Source organism: Gymnoscopelus braueri, assembly GCF_963280865.1.
Source record: "Gymnoscopelus braueri genome assembly, chromosome: 14".
Lineage (NCBI taxonomy): Eukaryota > Metazoa > Chordata > Actinopteri > Myctophiformes > Myctophidae > Gymnoscopelus > Gymnoscopelus braueri.
The window spans coordinates 46,444,058-46,460,484 of record NC_137619.1 but is presented as its reverse complement, the minus strand read 5'-3'; the positions used below and the strand labels follow the sequence as shown (position 1 = coordinate 46,460,484).

The following is a 16,427-nucleotide window of genomic DNA, read 5'->3' as shown; positions in this document are numbered from 1 at the left end:
CTTCATATTTTTACTTTTTGAGTTTTTTCGTAAATTAACGCCCTACTTGATCATACTACAGCGTCACACTAAAGCATGAAAAGTAGCAGATTCGCAAGCTCGAAACACGTTTTTGAGCTTGTAGATCTGCTGCTCTTGCTATTTTTGAATTTGAATCCTGGAAAGTAACAGTTTTGGACATATGAGGTAGGAACACTAGACTAGTGGTTGGCAAGTGGTACTGCCAACCCCTAGTCCCGACAAAGACGAATGCATAGAGATAGAATAAATAGAATGATTGAGCTGTGATTTGAGTCTATAGTCAGCGGTCGGGGTGGGGGGGCGGGGGGGGCCTTCTGTACCTGCTATAAAGGGCTGGCTGGCATACTGGTGGTAGCGGGGGCCATGGTGGGCATGCACAGGGTAGCTGGGAGTACAGGCGTCTACTGAAAGGCCGGACTGGTGGCGGGGCAAGATGTCAGCTAGAGCACAGTCCCCCAGAGAGGAGGAGGGGGTGAAGGGGGCAAAGGATGCCTCATGGGGCTCCCGCTTTACACACATGTGGGATGGATGGTGATGGTGGTCTGCCAGGTGGAAGAGAGAACAAAACAAAATGTAATGTAGAAAGAAGTGTGACCCCCGTGCATTCATGACTGACTGACTGACTGACTGACTGACTGACTCGCTTAGTCGGTCGGTCAGTCAGTCACCGGCTCACTCACTCCCTCGTTCACTCAACTCACTCACTCACTCACTCACTCACTCACTCACTCACTCACTCACTCACTCATTCCCTCACTCACTCACTCACTCACTCACTCACTCACTCACTCACTCACTCACTCACTCACTCACTCACTCACTCACTCACTCACTCATTCCCTCGCTCGCTCGCTCGTTCACTCACTCACTCACTCACTCACTCACTCACTCACTCATTCGCTCACTCACTCACTCACTCACTCACTCATTCCCTCACTCACTCACTCATTTACTCACTCACTCACTCACTCACTCACTCACTCATTTACTCATTCACTCACTCACTCACTCACTCACTCACTCACTCACTCACTCACTCACTCACTCACTCACTCACTCACTCACACTCAGACAGAAAAACAGAGGTTGGATGGATGTGTGTTTTTTTTGTAGTGAACAAACAAGTCAACAGGACAGTAAGAACCCAAAATACAGCAAACGGAGGTGAAGGCAGCAGGGTAGCGATGTGTCAGCTACTTGGCCGGGCTCTAACACAACACAGCAATAAAAATACTGAGACAGGACACAACACTCCCATTGCCGATTTGTGGTACTGTATTGTATGAGCACAGCTACACTAAAAGGTTACCTTTGGGGCTATAAGTCCACATATATTGAAGGATGGGGAACTCTGGGAGTGTACACAGTATGTAGTTTTTACTTTAAAGTGGATAAACTATTTGTTCCTGAGGTTATTTATGTTCCTGATGTAATTCACCCTTCTTGTCTTTGACTGCGATATGACTTTAACATCGTTCGTAGAAACCCTAAATAGATAGGAAGCCTTAAACAGTTCCTTTGCTCATTCGCATTACTAATAATAATAATCTCATGAGCACTCAACGGTAATTCATTCAACTAAATGGAAACATACACCAGTGAAATGTTACAGAAAAACAAAACCAAAAACAAATTGCGCCCGATCAATCGAGCTCAAACGCGCAAAGGATTTCCCAGAGGTTTTGTGAAAACAAACAATAATAATCTTGCGGTGGTATTCCCTCAACAAAATCACACACAAACAACCGAGCAGCCGGACCCGCTGGATCGCTTCAAAACTCAGACCTTGATCTAATTTGGCTCATGAGTCTTGGCATCTTTTCTTTCACCGTTTTTTCTTCCTTTCCTTTTTTTTTGCCGGTGAAACCTAAGCAATCAATGTGAGCTCTGTCTCTGGCCCTCGCCACGTCTGCCTGTGGAGGCTGCTCTGAACGCCAGGGCCTGCGGGGAGAGATGCCTCTTTCCCGACACTATGATAGCCTCATTAGTTGCGTCCCCCGCCATTGTTGTTTTACAACAGGACTGTGTGTCGAGATTCCTCATTAAGATAAAGGCTGTTCTATGGAGGAGGGGGGGGTGCAATCCTGTCATCCCTGTGAACCTAATGCCAGGCAATCGAGCAACTTAACTGACCCCTTTCCCATAGAAATATTCTCCCCACCCTTTCTCTCTCTCTCTCTGTGACAGCTGTAGATTTAAATAAAAACACCTCTTAATTGACACATCTACTACCGTTGCACAGGAGACCACATGCATCGCTTTAAATGTAATCGCTGAACGTACAAAGCCTTTCACGATCCAAAGCGGTTGGAAAACACAGCAACTTTTAGGATAAGGCCCCCCGGTGCACGATGCCAGACGTCTGTGCCTGGAGTCAGTATGCTCCTCGCAAAGCCTTGTGCTTTCACAGTGCCTGAGCAACCATTGTCAAACAGACAGGAGGTTACGGAGGCAACAACAACCGACGCAAACGCGGGGCGTTCAAGACCACTGAACTCTGAAACTAATCAGACGTGCTGTTGCTTATTGTCCTGGAGACGAGGCAGAGCCCAGGGTAGCACGGAGGCTGTCAAATCACAGGCTCCTGATGATGGAGATGAAAGATAAACTCGGGGCTCCTCGGGGACTGCGCTCTTTCCACCGCCAAACGCTTGCTTTCTCTGAGAGATAGCGGAGACGGACGCTATAGAGTTCTCCAACATCTGTCTCCTCCTCTCCCTCCACCACTGATACCAGCAGCCCTCAGATCCCATCAAGCATAGAAATGGACCGTAGAGGAGAACCCGCAACAGTGCTTTTAAATGACGTGTCCAGAGATATAGCTGCAGTACCACAGCCTTCTCAGAGTGAAGCCATCCTTATGCTGTAGTTCTGAACTCTCAAACAACACAGAGAAAGTTCAGTGTGGAAGACCTCCATTAACGGCTTTTCTGTTATTGTTTCTAAGCGTGCTTTTCAATCAGTCAAAACTTTTCAAAAAATAGATCTACGACGTACAAGCTCACAGAGCTTGTAAATCCGCTGTTCTCGTGGCTATTATTGCGACACCATCGCAAGAAGAAGTATAAAATAGCTCTTAAGCGGTTTTAAAGAATCTTTATTTCCACGTTCCAAATGACTGCAAGCCTAACCTTCCATCCTATGCAGACAGAGCAAAGTCATCCAGAGAGGAATCTGCAGAGAATTAGAATGTTACGTTTACCTTGACACACAGACACCTTCAACGCTGGCAACAATAACAGCCGCTAAAATCTCTGACCTCAATCTCCAACATTCTAGAGGTGGTGATTTATCATCAACACCACCCAACACACACGCGCGCGCACACACACACACACACACACACACACACACACACACACACACACACACACACACACACACACACACACACACACACACACACACACACACACACACACACACACACACACACACACACACAAAACGATTGCCGACCACTCCATCCAATTATGAGTAAGTAAAGAATGTTCACACTTGCAGGGGCCGAAATGAGTTGAATTCCCCCGTCCGTCCATGGGCTATGAAGTCATTCATTATCAAATGTGTGTTCAAAGGTTAGTGTGCTACTGATGGCGACTGGGAGGGGGGGGGGGGGGGGGGCGGGATTATATAAACGTTAATTTCCAGGCTGCTGGCTGGTTCTGCTGAGCTGAGACGAACCATTTGTCACCAGGACACGAAACCAAACGCCACGCAGTGGTATTTAGGTGGCTGGTTGTCGTTTGCCACCCACCACCGGACAATAGCTGGCACTGCCAGCCTGGCTGTATACTCTCTGGCTCCAGTACAGTACAGCACAGTACAGTACAATATAGTACAGTAATGTGAAACAGAAACACCTTTACCTAGACCATCACTTTAGTTTGTTTTATTTTACATGCGCGGTGAGGGAAGACAGAGGGAGAGAGGGAGAGGGGGGGAGAGAGAGAGAGAGAGAGAGAGAGAGAGAGAGAGAGAGAGAGAGAGGGAGAGGGAGAGGGAGAGATAGGGAGGGGGAAGGCAGGCGAAGAAGATACAAGTGATACAGGGAGACACTGTAAAGTAAGAGTAAGGTTGCTGACATTCCAGATGTTGCTGACTAAAACAAGTGGGATACACACCTGCTAAGGTTTCTCTCATGACAGAAGGGTGCTCATTTACACCCAACCCCCGCACAGATGCAGTTTAAGAGTGTGTATGGGGGCCCAGGCTGCACTGGCTCTGAACTTAACTTGGAGGAATATATTATGCTTGCGTCAGACTGTGTCATGGTAATCTGTGACAGGGTGTGCAGTCTATTATTAACCGTCTGCATCAGACGTGGCTTGTTTCTCTCAGGCAGCATCACTAGTACAGAACCAAAGATGCACAAAATGCTGGCCCAGCGTCAGCTAAGCGTTGTTTTGGACCAGGAGTTAAAACTGTGTCACGCTGTTTATCCATGGTTTTGATGGCATGAAAATGACAATATTTTCATCAACGCTCTGCTATGTACGATATCATCTTTAACCACATTTGTTTTGGGCACACATTCACAAATTTTAGATGATTTCCTTTTTCAAACATCTCCAAGCAGATCTCCAAGCACAAGCGTACTTCCAAAATGAGCTTGTAGATCAGCTATTTCTTGCTATTCATCCTACAACAAGTCTATAGGGCTTAAAGGAATAATTCACCCAAAAAAAATATTTATTTTCTATCAATTACACAGCTGCAGCAACTTGAATATAAGATAACTATGTTCCTTTTCAAATAAATAACAACAAATGAGGTCATTTTGTTTTTCACTAGGCTACTCTGGCATTTTGCTATTTCCAAAGATATCTAGAAGTAGCCTACACACTCATTGTGCTGGAGAGGAACTGGTTTGCAGAGGACACTTCCTAGTGGAGTGCAGTGATGCGTTACAACTTACAATGCCCTAAATCCCACCCTAATTTGGCTGCCGCCCTCCTTCCCAGGTAGCCCCTCTCTGTTGTACAATCAGATAAACACAGACCCCCCCCCCAACACCAAACGCAGCTCCCACTGTGTACTTCATTAATCATTCATCTTTAATAGATTATGCAAATTTCAGGACATAAAAATCAACAAGATCAATAACGGCATGAATTTTAATTGGGAGCAGAAAACATTTAAAGAGCGGATATAATAATCTCATAGCTCTATCCAACGTAAGGGCGTCATTTGTCGGGAATTGGATGCCAGCCTAAGTGAGGATGATAATTTAGATGTTGTTGTTGGGTTTTTTTCGCTACTTGGCATACATTCCTATTTACAGGGTTTATCAAATGGCAATAAAGCATAATATTATGCAGTAACAACCTACATCCAATCAAATGCTTTGCAAGTCTTTGCATATTAGTGGTGTGGGGGATACTAAAAGCTGAGTGTATAAATTGTAAACCTTCTGAATTTAATTAGGCGGGAGCAATTCTACTGCAGTTGAATCTGCCAGAAAAACAAACAAACAAACAAAATAGTGTTAAGATTCCTCTTTAAGAAAGTTTTCTTAATTTACTTCCTTATTATGCAATTTGTGACCCTCGCATGTATCCCTATAGGAGGCCCCCGGGGGGCCCCAGGTGGCTCGGAGGCCACCTGCTATGAGTGTGCTCCCCAGAGCGAGACCGCTTTCATAGGAGGGGCCCGGCATAAAGGACAAAAACACACCTTTCTTCTCCTGGGGGCCCAACTTTCTGGGCCACGTCTTACCTCCCACATATCCAGGAGGGAGAAAAGAGGGGGTCTTTCTTTTCCCATAACACAGTGCTTGAGTCCAGGGCTGGCCTGGGGATCATTTGAGAAGGGCCACTGCAGTTTTCAATCATGTTGTCCTCCTCTTTACTCCCAACAACACACACGCACGCACGCACACACAGACACACACACACACACACACACACACACACACACACACACACACACACACACACACACACACACACACACACACACACACATACGCACACAGTGGACTCATTGACTTTGATGGCCACTGCATAATTATGGGACTTTTATTAAAAGGCTGGCATATTAGTCTCCAGCCAATGTGGCTATCAGTAAACCTAGCCCTCTCCTGGGAAAGAGCCGGGGCCGGCCACAATGAAACAATATTTCAATTAACCAGCCCGACCCATCAAACCCCCGACAGCACAGCAAAGGAAGCCCGTCCGATGCAACGCACGGCGGGCTCGCACGGCGGGTTATACGATACAGACAGTTAATACTACAGGATATTCAATATCGCCGCACCTGTCATTACCTGCAGCTTTGCACAAAACTCTCAATGGGAGCCTCACCTTTGAAAACAGCAACCATTTCATACCGTGAAAAGAAGAAGGAAAAAAAATCTAATTTCAGAGTCACTCTCACAACGTCTGTCCCTCTGACTCTCTCTCTCTCTCTCTCTCTCTCGCTCTCTCTCTCTCTCTCTCTCTCTCTCTCTCTCTCTCTCTCTGCCGCATGAGACACAGTGGGCCAGGCACAGCCAGTCACTGAACTATTCCAGCCGCTGTCAATCAACAGCCTATCATAGCCTTTGATGACAACATCGTGTCGCGGGCGCGAACAGCAGCTGTCTCTTACGAGAAGTGATTCCAGTCAATCTGTTAGCGAGCCAATTCAGGCTAACGCACTAGCCAGTTAGGAGCTAGTGTGTGAAAGGCCCGCAGGATTTAATGGGTCCACATGATCCATCACCACCACCACCACCACCTCTCTCTCTCTCTCATTCTCACTCACTCTGTCTCTCTGTCTCTCTGTCTCTCTCTCTCTCTCTCTCTCTCTCTCTCTCTCTCTCTCTCTCTCTCTCTCTCTCTCTCTCTCTCTCTCTCTTCTCCTCTCACAAATAAACACACACACACAGACAGACAGAAGGCTTCAAAACCACCAGCTTTTCATTTCCTGATAAGGGATTTCCGGTGTTTGATATCGCCGGAAAATATGCATGGGATATTATTCTGTAGCCGTCAACATGTATCGTTGTTATCAAGACGTGACATTCTATCAAAATAAGAGAGACGCCGTTTCCCACATACAATAAAGCCTCCAAAGTCAATGACTGTGTAACTAGATATCTTCCACTGGAGGTCATCTGGTATATACCCTTAATCAAGAAGATGAGTGTTTGCATCATTTAGGGAAAATGTGTAGTGTGTAATCATAATATGGAGAAAGATGTTTGAATGAATGCTGCCAAGTTTGTTGTTGTTGGGGTGTGTTTGTACAACAGCTGTGCTAAATGGTCCATTAATAACCACTTAAACCCTATATACTGTACTTCATTGTATGAGTAATTGTGAAAAAAGCAGATCTATAAGCTCACAACGCACCGCTTTGCGACGCGTTGTGAGCTTATAGATCTGATATTTCCTCTATCTTTGAAGAAAAGGGGGGAAAAATGAATTGAAACCGTTTATTTGATGGTAGAGTTAAAGTGGTTCAATGAACTTGTCCCCTTGATATTCTTGGTCAGAGCAGGGGTCTTCAACAGGGGGTCCGGGGCCCCTAGGGGGTATACTGTAGGGGGTCCGCCAAATCTTTGTGTGAGAGGATTTTACATCTTACCTGTGACGACAGAGTAGCTCTGGGAGACGCTGGCCGCCAGGTCAGAGCTGGCGCTGCTGGACAGGCTGGGTTTGACCTCGTCGTGGCCCACGTGCGACGGGAGCGAGTACTCGTTGGCCTGTTGGGGATGAACACACACCACCGTTCAGTCTATAGACCCCATCATCAGGACATCACCACCACACAACCAAACATGTGTTGCCGTGTAGATAACGGCAGCGGCAGCAGTGTCACATTGGAGCAGTATTGTTCATGAACTTCATGAACAATGATAATTGGTATTGACTACTGTATTATTTTAGTTTTAAATAATCCACAGTTTGACAAACTATAGACATGTTAGCTAATGTTCTGGACGCTTTTACTTTAGATTGTGTAAATATCCAAATACATTCTACCTGGAAATACCTCTCTACAGGTTTGTTTACAAACATATCTGGTCTATAAGGTAATAACGTAGAGAGAGACATATACTTTTTAAAAGAAGACGATGGAGAGAGATGATGAGTACAACCCACCCCTCCCTTAGAAGATGTATTAAACCCTACACAGTAGGCCTACCTAGTTGACCCGAGTCCCCCAGGGGTCTATACTTGATCCCCTGCTATTTTCCCTATACACCTAATGTCTTCACCAAAAAAGAACCCAATCTGCAACGTTGTGCATGTATATGTGTTATTTTGGTTTTGTTTTCTGTTGTCACACTGAACATCAGCCTATTCTATTCTGTGTCCAGAATGGTGGACGCTAGCATAGGCTTGAAGTGGTTGGATTTGTTGTTCCAAAAAAAAATGAGAGATTTCTTTATGTTATACTGTTTCATGATATGGTTCAGAAGAGATGCACATCAAAGCCACTCGCAATCGCCAAGGGTTACAAGGACCAGACACAATGTCCTGACTCCCGAGGTTTACCTTTTTTCTTTTTTTCTTTTTTTACTAGACAATGCGAGAAATGTGTCTCAAGGAAACCCTCGCTGTGATCTCTCCACCGTGTTTCCCCTGAATATTTCCTATGCATCCTGCGACCCCCCCCCCCCCTCTCTCTCTCTCCCTCTCTCTCTCTCTCTGCTTTACCAAGGCCTATGATGTATGCATGCATTAGGGCTTGTCACAGGGGCAGGGAGGGATGAGAGAGGGATTGGGGCGAGCAGTGAAAGGACGGGGTGTCAGCTGCCTCTTTGTGCTCGGCTGCAGTCATCCCTGTGACCAGTCAAGGGAGGAAACATTCAAGGCTTTGTTACAGGACGGACATGTGGGCCACATTTTAAAGAGGAGTACAAACTAAAAAAGAAAAAAAATCTACCTTTGTGTTTTTAGCCCCCCGCGCGCGCTCACTCGGCAAACGAATCAAACGCTAAAATAGATTTTCCATTGTTTGTTCCTTTTTTTTATTTTATTTTCATTGATATCTTTATTACTATGATTTCTATTATTTTCTGTTTTATTGCAATTGTGATTAAAAAAAATCTTATTATTATATATATTTTTTTAAACATACCCTGTGGTATATTTGTCAGTGGCAGCAAATCAAAGCATTCCCGGTGTCTTTAAAGGAATGTGTGTGTCTGTGGTACGACAGTACGCCGGTGGAGTTTACTTTAGACTGAAGCGCCGACCGGCCTTGTTGTCTCTTAAATCCCAGGATAAGACTCTACAAACAGATGTGATGGATCCTGTTTGTTAATGAGATGAGACTTCCTGACCCTGCGCTCTGTTGGAGAGTGTGTCTGTGGGTGTGTGTGAGAGTGTGTCGGCGTCTGTTTTGTACCGGTGTCTGTCTGTGTGTATGTCTGTGTGTGTGTGTGTGTGTGTGTGTGTGTATGTGTGTGTGCGCGCGCGTGCATCTGTTTGCCTCAATGGGAGTGTCGGGTCCCAGTGGGGCGAGAGCCGATGACCCCGGTCTTGTCTGCCTCTATCCCAGATAAACTCTAATTGTCTGCTTACAACTGTTCACTGGCACTAGGCTGGATGTTCCTCTCTATTCCGCTGGGCCTCCGCGGCACAAGAGGCATTTTGTCATGCAGATGGGCTGTGGGCAGGGCCCGCGCTGGGCAGGGTTTTGGGCGGTATGGAGGCTGGGCCGGGGCGGCCAGCGCAGCAGGGCCCTGAATGACCCCGCCACATGGCAGCCAGAAGTGTGGGAGGGATGAGGCCTATTCAGCCTGGCCTCTCCAAAATGGCTTTTTAATGCCCTGACGCAGACACCAGACAAGCCCCTAATAGCCTAATAGTCCACCTTTTCACCAGCAAAAAAAAGGAAAAAACACAGGGGGGGGGGGGGGGGTGGAAATAGGGAGAAAAGGAGCTCCCCTGGAAAGAGTGGAAAACACTCTGATTAATATTACATTAAATTAAAACAGATTTTTCTCGACCATTCCGACGTCGTTTTTCTCCCCACCTCCTCCCCCCGCCTTACTCTGGCTTTTTTTTATACCTTCTCCTCCACTCTTTGTGATTACAAGTCATTTCCAATTCGTTTTGGTATTGATCTTGCCGTAGAAATCAGTTTGGTAATTAGCTGCATTAGGGTCTGTATAACAGGCTGAGGGGGCTGTCCCCCTGATTTATCGCCGCTGTAATTCGCCGCGATCGCACTAGAGATGAAAATGAACTCAATTAGGGCGCGTGGCGAAAGCTGCATGGGCACCCGCACCGAGTTTCAAGGGAGGAATTAATAGTCTCTTGTTGTTTAACAGTCTAATGAATGTAAATAAAGGTTATCCGCTGTAATAGGCTCGCTTGCTTTGACTAAGAAGCTATACAGTGCTCTTTTTTTTTCTTTTTCTTTTCTTTTTTTGTCGTGTGCCAACCACTTCTCGGTAGAAATTGAATAAATCAATCTGTGTTATTTCACTGTGGGCGTAGTGTAACCCAAGGGCGGACTGAGGGAGAGGAGAACATACGTAGAACATCTGAGGTGTGGAAATATACGTGATGTTGTTGTTGAGACAAGAGCCCGACCAATAGCCTATACTTTGGGCATGTCATTCTTGGAGAAAAATGTTGGATAGTTTTCAAACGTATAAAAAATTTGCAGATCTACAGAGATACAAGCTCACAACGCGTCGCAAAGCTTGTAGATCGACTATTTTTAGATTTTTTTTGGGAAAATGTTTAAATTCTACTTAAATGTTCTCAAATATATTTTTTTAAGCATAATCAAAATCAAAAGAAAATAGTGGACAATTTCTTTTTTATATCGGTCAAAATCGGTGGTCGGTGGTTGAGGACTCCAAAATCGGGATTGGCATCGGATTCCAAATTCTGGCATGAGTCGGGCTGTAGTAGAGACCGCCCTCTTCGCCATAGGGCTATGGGCACTATATCGATATTATATCGATATCGTGATACGAGACGAATGAAAAAGAACATTTATGTTATTGCCACAATACGATATTGTGGTCACAATGTCAATATCGAGGTATTCAGTTTAACCCATTAACTGACCCATTAACATATTTCTGGCTTTATCATCCCTGTGCCAAGGCCAAAAATACATTGTAAAAAAAAAGTGCTTAGGAAGCGAGATACAGCCTTTTTCAGTAAGATGTTAAACAAGAAGTGAATGGAGCAGCAAATCTTCAAATCATGATATCTTGGGTTCTGAACATTTTTTTTCAAAAAAAAAAAAAGAAAAGAAAAGACCTGAGGCCGATTCTACAAAGATGTCTTCTAAATCCCAGTTTTTTGAAAAAAAATTGCTACATCAGTGATTCTCAAACTTTTCCATGTCAAGGACCCCCAAAATGATATGTATTTGGCCGCGGACCCCCATCTCAAAATATTTTGTTCCATTTTTTTAATAGCCAAAGATATCTAAAAATGACACAGATGCGTTCCCGGTCTTAATGGGTTCAAACCTTGTGATATCTGATGTTGTCCATATCAGCCCCCCGCCCAGGGGTGCAATGCTCACTGGACGGCCTTGCACGCCGTGCCGGAACCTATTTGACCAGGAGCACACGCAGGCACACGCATAGATTTAAAACTACTTTAAATGCACCTCAACAAAGTTTACAAAGGCTCCCAACTCACACCTAGCGAATTAATATAGGAATAAGCCTAGATACATATCAATTGTCCATTGTGTGACTTGCAGTGTAGGTGTTAAGCGACGTGCGCGTCACGTCATTGAAATAGAGTGCAAGAACATATCAAATGAGCATTGCATGCCTGCCCCCGCCATATCGCCCCACACCTCTCTCGCCCATTTCCACCAGACCAGTGGGGTTTGTGACACTGACCTGCTCGGGTTTGATGTGCTCGGAGCTGGGGAAGACGTCGGGGTAGGAGGGCCGCTCGAACACGCGGTCCAGGGCTTCCAGCTGCTGCTGGGTGAAGGCGTCGGCCCGGAGGTGCTTCCTTAAGCTCTCCACGCTGCCCTGGGAGTCACTGCCGGGGCCCGAGCCATCAGAGCCATCTATAGAGACCAAGAGGATGGAGCAGGAGCAGGAGGAGGAGGAGGAGGAGGAGGAGGAGGAGGAGGAGGGAGACGTTGTGGTCAGTCAGGTAAAATGGTGGGAAAAGTACTCAGATGTTTTACTTAAGTAAAAGTATCAATACTGATGTAGAAATACTCTGTTACAAGTGAAAGTCCGGAATTCAAAAGTATTGGGATCAAAATGTACTTAAAGTAAGTAAAGTAAAGTAAAGTAAAAGTACTCATTGTGCTGAATGTCCCATTTCACAAGATCAAAATGTATAAAAATCTTTTGAAAATAGCAGATCTACAAGCTCACAATATATATAGGGCTGAAGTGGTTAATGTATATTTTGTGTTAATAATCTTAATCTGCAAAGTAGCTAGTAACTAAAGCTGTCAAATAATTAAAGTGGGGCAAAAGTACAATATTTGCCTCTGAGATGTAGTGGAGTAGAAGTAAAAGTATTGAAAATGGGAAATACTCCAGTAAAGTTTTTTTTTTAAAGTAAAAACTCAAAAGTACTTAAGTAAATGTACTTAGTTACTTTACACCACTGGTCAGGTGTCAGGGAGGGGGTGACATCGTAACATCTGGACAGTGTCAGTGTCATTGTGTGCACTTTGTCATTCTTCTACACTTTCTCTTTCGCTCTCTCTCTCTGACAAACACATTCACACACGCACGCACAAATGCACGCACACACGCACACGCACACGCACACACACACACACACACACACACACACACACGTTGGTATTACTATACTTGGTGAGGAGTCATTCATGAGGTCAGTCATGAGGGGTCATGAAATTGTAAGTCTATACTCTAAAAATATATACGGTATATTATATTATATATTTTAACCGGTAAAACAACCATTTCTCTTGTGAGGAGCAGGAAAATTGTCCTCACAGTGTCTACACAAATTCTACTATACTTTATAGGGGCCCTCACAAGTATAGTAATACACACACACACACACACACCGAGGTGACAGCTTTCTACGCCCCCCCTCCCTGCCTCGCCCCCTCATGGCCGCCATCAGCGCGGTCATCATGTGATAGGTTGTATGGTAATTGATGGATTACCGTCAGAGCAAATATATAGTATAATATACTGTAGATAGTGTGTTTCAGAAGGAGAGGAAGCAGGCATGGCGATTACATACAGAGCCCCTCATTCTGCCAGTGGGAAATGGAGGGCCATTATTTAACCGTACTATTTCCTCCTGAACATATTGACCCCCCCTCCCCTTCCTCCTCTCTCTCTCTCTCTCTCCCTCTCTGTCTCTCTGTCTCTCTCTCGCTCCCCCCCCCATCCCCTCCCATCTCCCCCCACATATTGCCTGTCTCCTGGAAGGCGGAATGGAGCGTTAGGGGGGAGGTATACTCGGGGGGGGGGGGGGAGTCGTATGAGGATGGGGCGCCGAGGGCAAGCGTATGCATTTCCTCACTCAGTCACACTCTATATAAACAAATGAGCCTCTTGGCTTCTCTGTGCTCCCCTCCCCTGATCTCCTCCTGACCCTATCAACCTGCCTGGCCGGGCCGCCTCGCCTCCCGTCCATCCGTCCCAAAAAACGCCACCGCCATCATCAAACCCCCTAGAACACTGCGAGGAATAATAAATAACGAAATAGAAAAAACGCTCGTCTAAAAGGTCCAGTTATAGCTGGCTGGACGATGTGTTTTTTCTCATCTTTTTTTTTTGTATTCCTCGGTGCAGCCAACCTCCTCCACTACTCCACTACTCTTACTATGGGCCAACCGCCTAAAAACCCTCCCCTTCCTTCCCCTCTCTTCCTCAGCCAGCGGCGGGCGGGCGGGCGGGTGGGCGCGGCGAGCGGGATGGGCGGGCGGGCGGACGAGGGCTTTAGCTCCCGTGCAAATCTGTCATTCTAAATTTGCAGCAGATTATGTTCTCTCCGGGGCGAGCCGGCGGTGATATATGATATGCAAGGCTGCTATTGATTGCCTGATCCGCCAGGCAGAGGGGAGGGAGGCGAAATGAACTTGGAATGAACATCGCGGCGCTCAACTCATTGCGCGTATAATACTCTACTTAATCCCACATTTTTCTGGCGCTATGGAATTCAATTGATCAATCATGTTCCCACTGATGGTACCATTTCAGGGGCGTTATTGCCATTCTGCTCGACTGCTTGACCTTTTTTCAACGGCTGAGGCCAGAGGATGAACCCGACTCGCACCGTGCGAAATAGATCTATGGACGCAGCGGAATAGGGGGGGGGACTGAAATTGGGTGTGAGGGGGGATGTGTGTAATGTGTCTCGGCGTGTGTGTGTGCGTGTGTGTGCGTGTGTGTGTTTCGATGCACAACTGTATTGACTTTAGCGGTGTGTAACGTTAGTGGAGGAATCCGTTTCTCCTTCTGCTGCCCGCGCCCGGGTTTTTGTCCTACTATCAACTGAACCTGACTGCATATTTTAGTTCAGGCATTTATTTTGGACAGCTCCCTTGGGGGTGGGGTAAGGGGGTGGGGGTCTTTCACACTGCTGTGGGGGGGGGGGGGTGTTGTGTTGCTGTATGAAACTCAATTGTTTTGTCTTTGGTACAGAGGAAAATGGAGTCATTAATTACCTTCTATCAGCTGGACTGAGAAGAGAGGCACGTGGCGATCAATAGCGGGCACTTGTCATTCACTACACACACACAGAGACACACACGCATGTGCACGCACGCACGCATGCATGCACGCGCACACACACAGACACACAGACACACAGACACACACACACACACACACACACACACACACACACACACACACACACACACACACACACACACACACACACACACACACACACACACACACACAGAGAGAGAGAGCACCCCTGACACACTTAGACCAACCTTCCCCCTTACGTAAAAATTAGCATCAAATGCCTCCTAAAGAAATAATAATAAATCACAGTGCTCATTTCACTGTTTTTTTAGTGGGGGTGACGGTTTCGACACGTATCTAACGTGGATGACAGTAGGTAAATACACTAGGCAGACTGGAAAGGGGTCGTTGTGTTTTCCCTGTTGTGTTTTTTCAACCCGGCGGGGGTCTCTCTCTGTAGTGGTGGTCTTATCTGTGCCGTTATCAGTGGGTGACTGTGTTCCGCCGGGTTCACACTGCTACGTCAAAAGCGACTGGAGCTCTCAATCAGATCGGACCCACTAAAAGAAAAACACTAAGCCTGTTCTCTCCACTCATCTTCACACCTCGTCCTTTAGAGGAATGCACCCGCGTTGTAAGCAGATAGCCTTTTGATCACCTCACTGTTGCATCATGACAAGACAACACTGATACCGTTTCATCTCTGGGAACAGTTTCTATTATAGAGCTTGCTACAAGGTATGCTAATGCCCTGTACAATCGTTCATGTTAATTCAGGTCTGACTTTGTACACTCTCCCAGAGTGAAATCAAAGGAAAACTCTGCCGATTTTCAACCTAAATCCCATAGTTCTGTTGTGAGAAGATCATTATAACATAGTGTGGTGAAAGATACCCTATGTCTAATGTGCATTTATCAGTGAAATGTTGACATCACGAAAGGATGATGTCGAACTCGTATCTTTCGCCACACACAGGATTGATCGGAAAGATTGAAAGTTTTCCTTCAATTTAACTCTGAGATTGTACAAATGTTACCAAATGGGTCTTTTTGGTTACACACACTCTCAGAGTTACATTAACACTCAGGCTTTTACTGTGTGTGTGCACACTCGGCATGCGGCACGTTAAGTGGATGGCAAACATGCTTGGGATCATCCCAGCAAACAGTGGTTAAACTGCTACCTGTGTTATTATCACTGAACACAAAAGTGTAGCAGACACACACACACACACACACACACACACACACACACACACACACACACACACACACACACACACACACCAATGCCCCTGTGAAACAGAACGTAGACTCACTATCAGTAGTAGTAGTGTTTCGATAGCTCGACATGTCGTCCTGCTTCTTTTTTTTTTCTGTCACTAAAGGGAATTGTTGTGTCCTGTGCTGTTGGCACAGTGGCACTTTAATGTCCTTCTTTCATGTCCCCTGGTCCTGTGATAAGATCACTGACTCCATGGAGAGGGAGATGGGAGGAGGAGGAGGAGGAGGAGGAGGGGGGGATGCTTGTTTGAAAGGCAAATGAATTCCTCCACACTGACTCCTCTCTCCTTCGTAAATCACTGACACGGACGGGATTCCCCTCAGTTTCAGTGCAGACGCTGATGAGCCGCTGCCAGTTGGCCATTTACTGGTTCATTGTGGCGTTGATAGGTGAAACGATGCCATCTACAAAACGCTGTGAATCATTTGTTTATGCTTTTTTTTTTTACTGCAGTTGAGCTTTTACCAAAAAAAAAAAAAAGGAAGGAGAAAAAGA

General features: G+C 45.9%; 2 protein-coding genes across 3 annotated transcripts in view; both read right to left on the bottom strand.

The window, feature by feature from the left end:
• cdhr1a (cadherin-related family member 1a) overlaps positions 1–16,427 on the bottom strand; it is a gene marked incomplete at both ends in the record, with an annotated part of 274,624 nt that overhangs the window by 193,379 nt on the left and 64,818 nt on the right. The gene's annotated exons all lie outside the window — the stretch shown is intronic.
• pax2a (paired box 2a) overlaps positions 1–16,427 on the bottom strand; it is a gene marked incomplete at both ends in the record, with an annotated part of 42,161 nt that overhangs the window by 7,124 nt on the left and 18,610 nt on the right. For both annotated transcript variants that reach the window (XM_080450132.1, XM_080450131.1), the window contains 2 exons: positions 7,594–7,711; positions 11,840–12,015. In XM_080450132.1, coding sequence (XP_080306258.1) covers positions 7,594–7,711; positions 11,840–12,015 — 294 coding nt within the window. The remainder of the gene's footprint in view (positions 1–7,593; positions 7,712–11,839; positions 12,016–16,427) is intronic.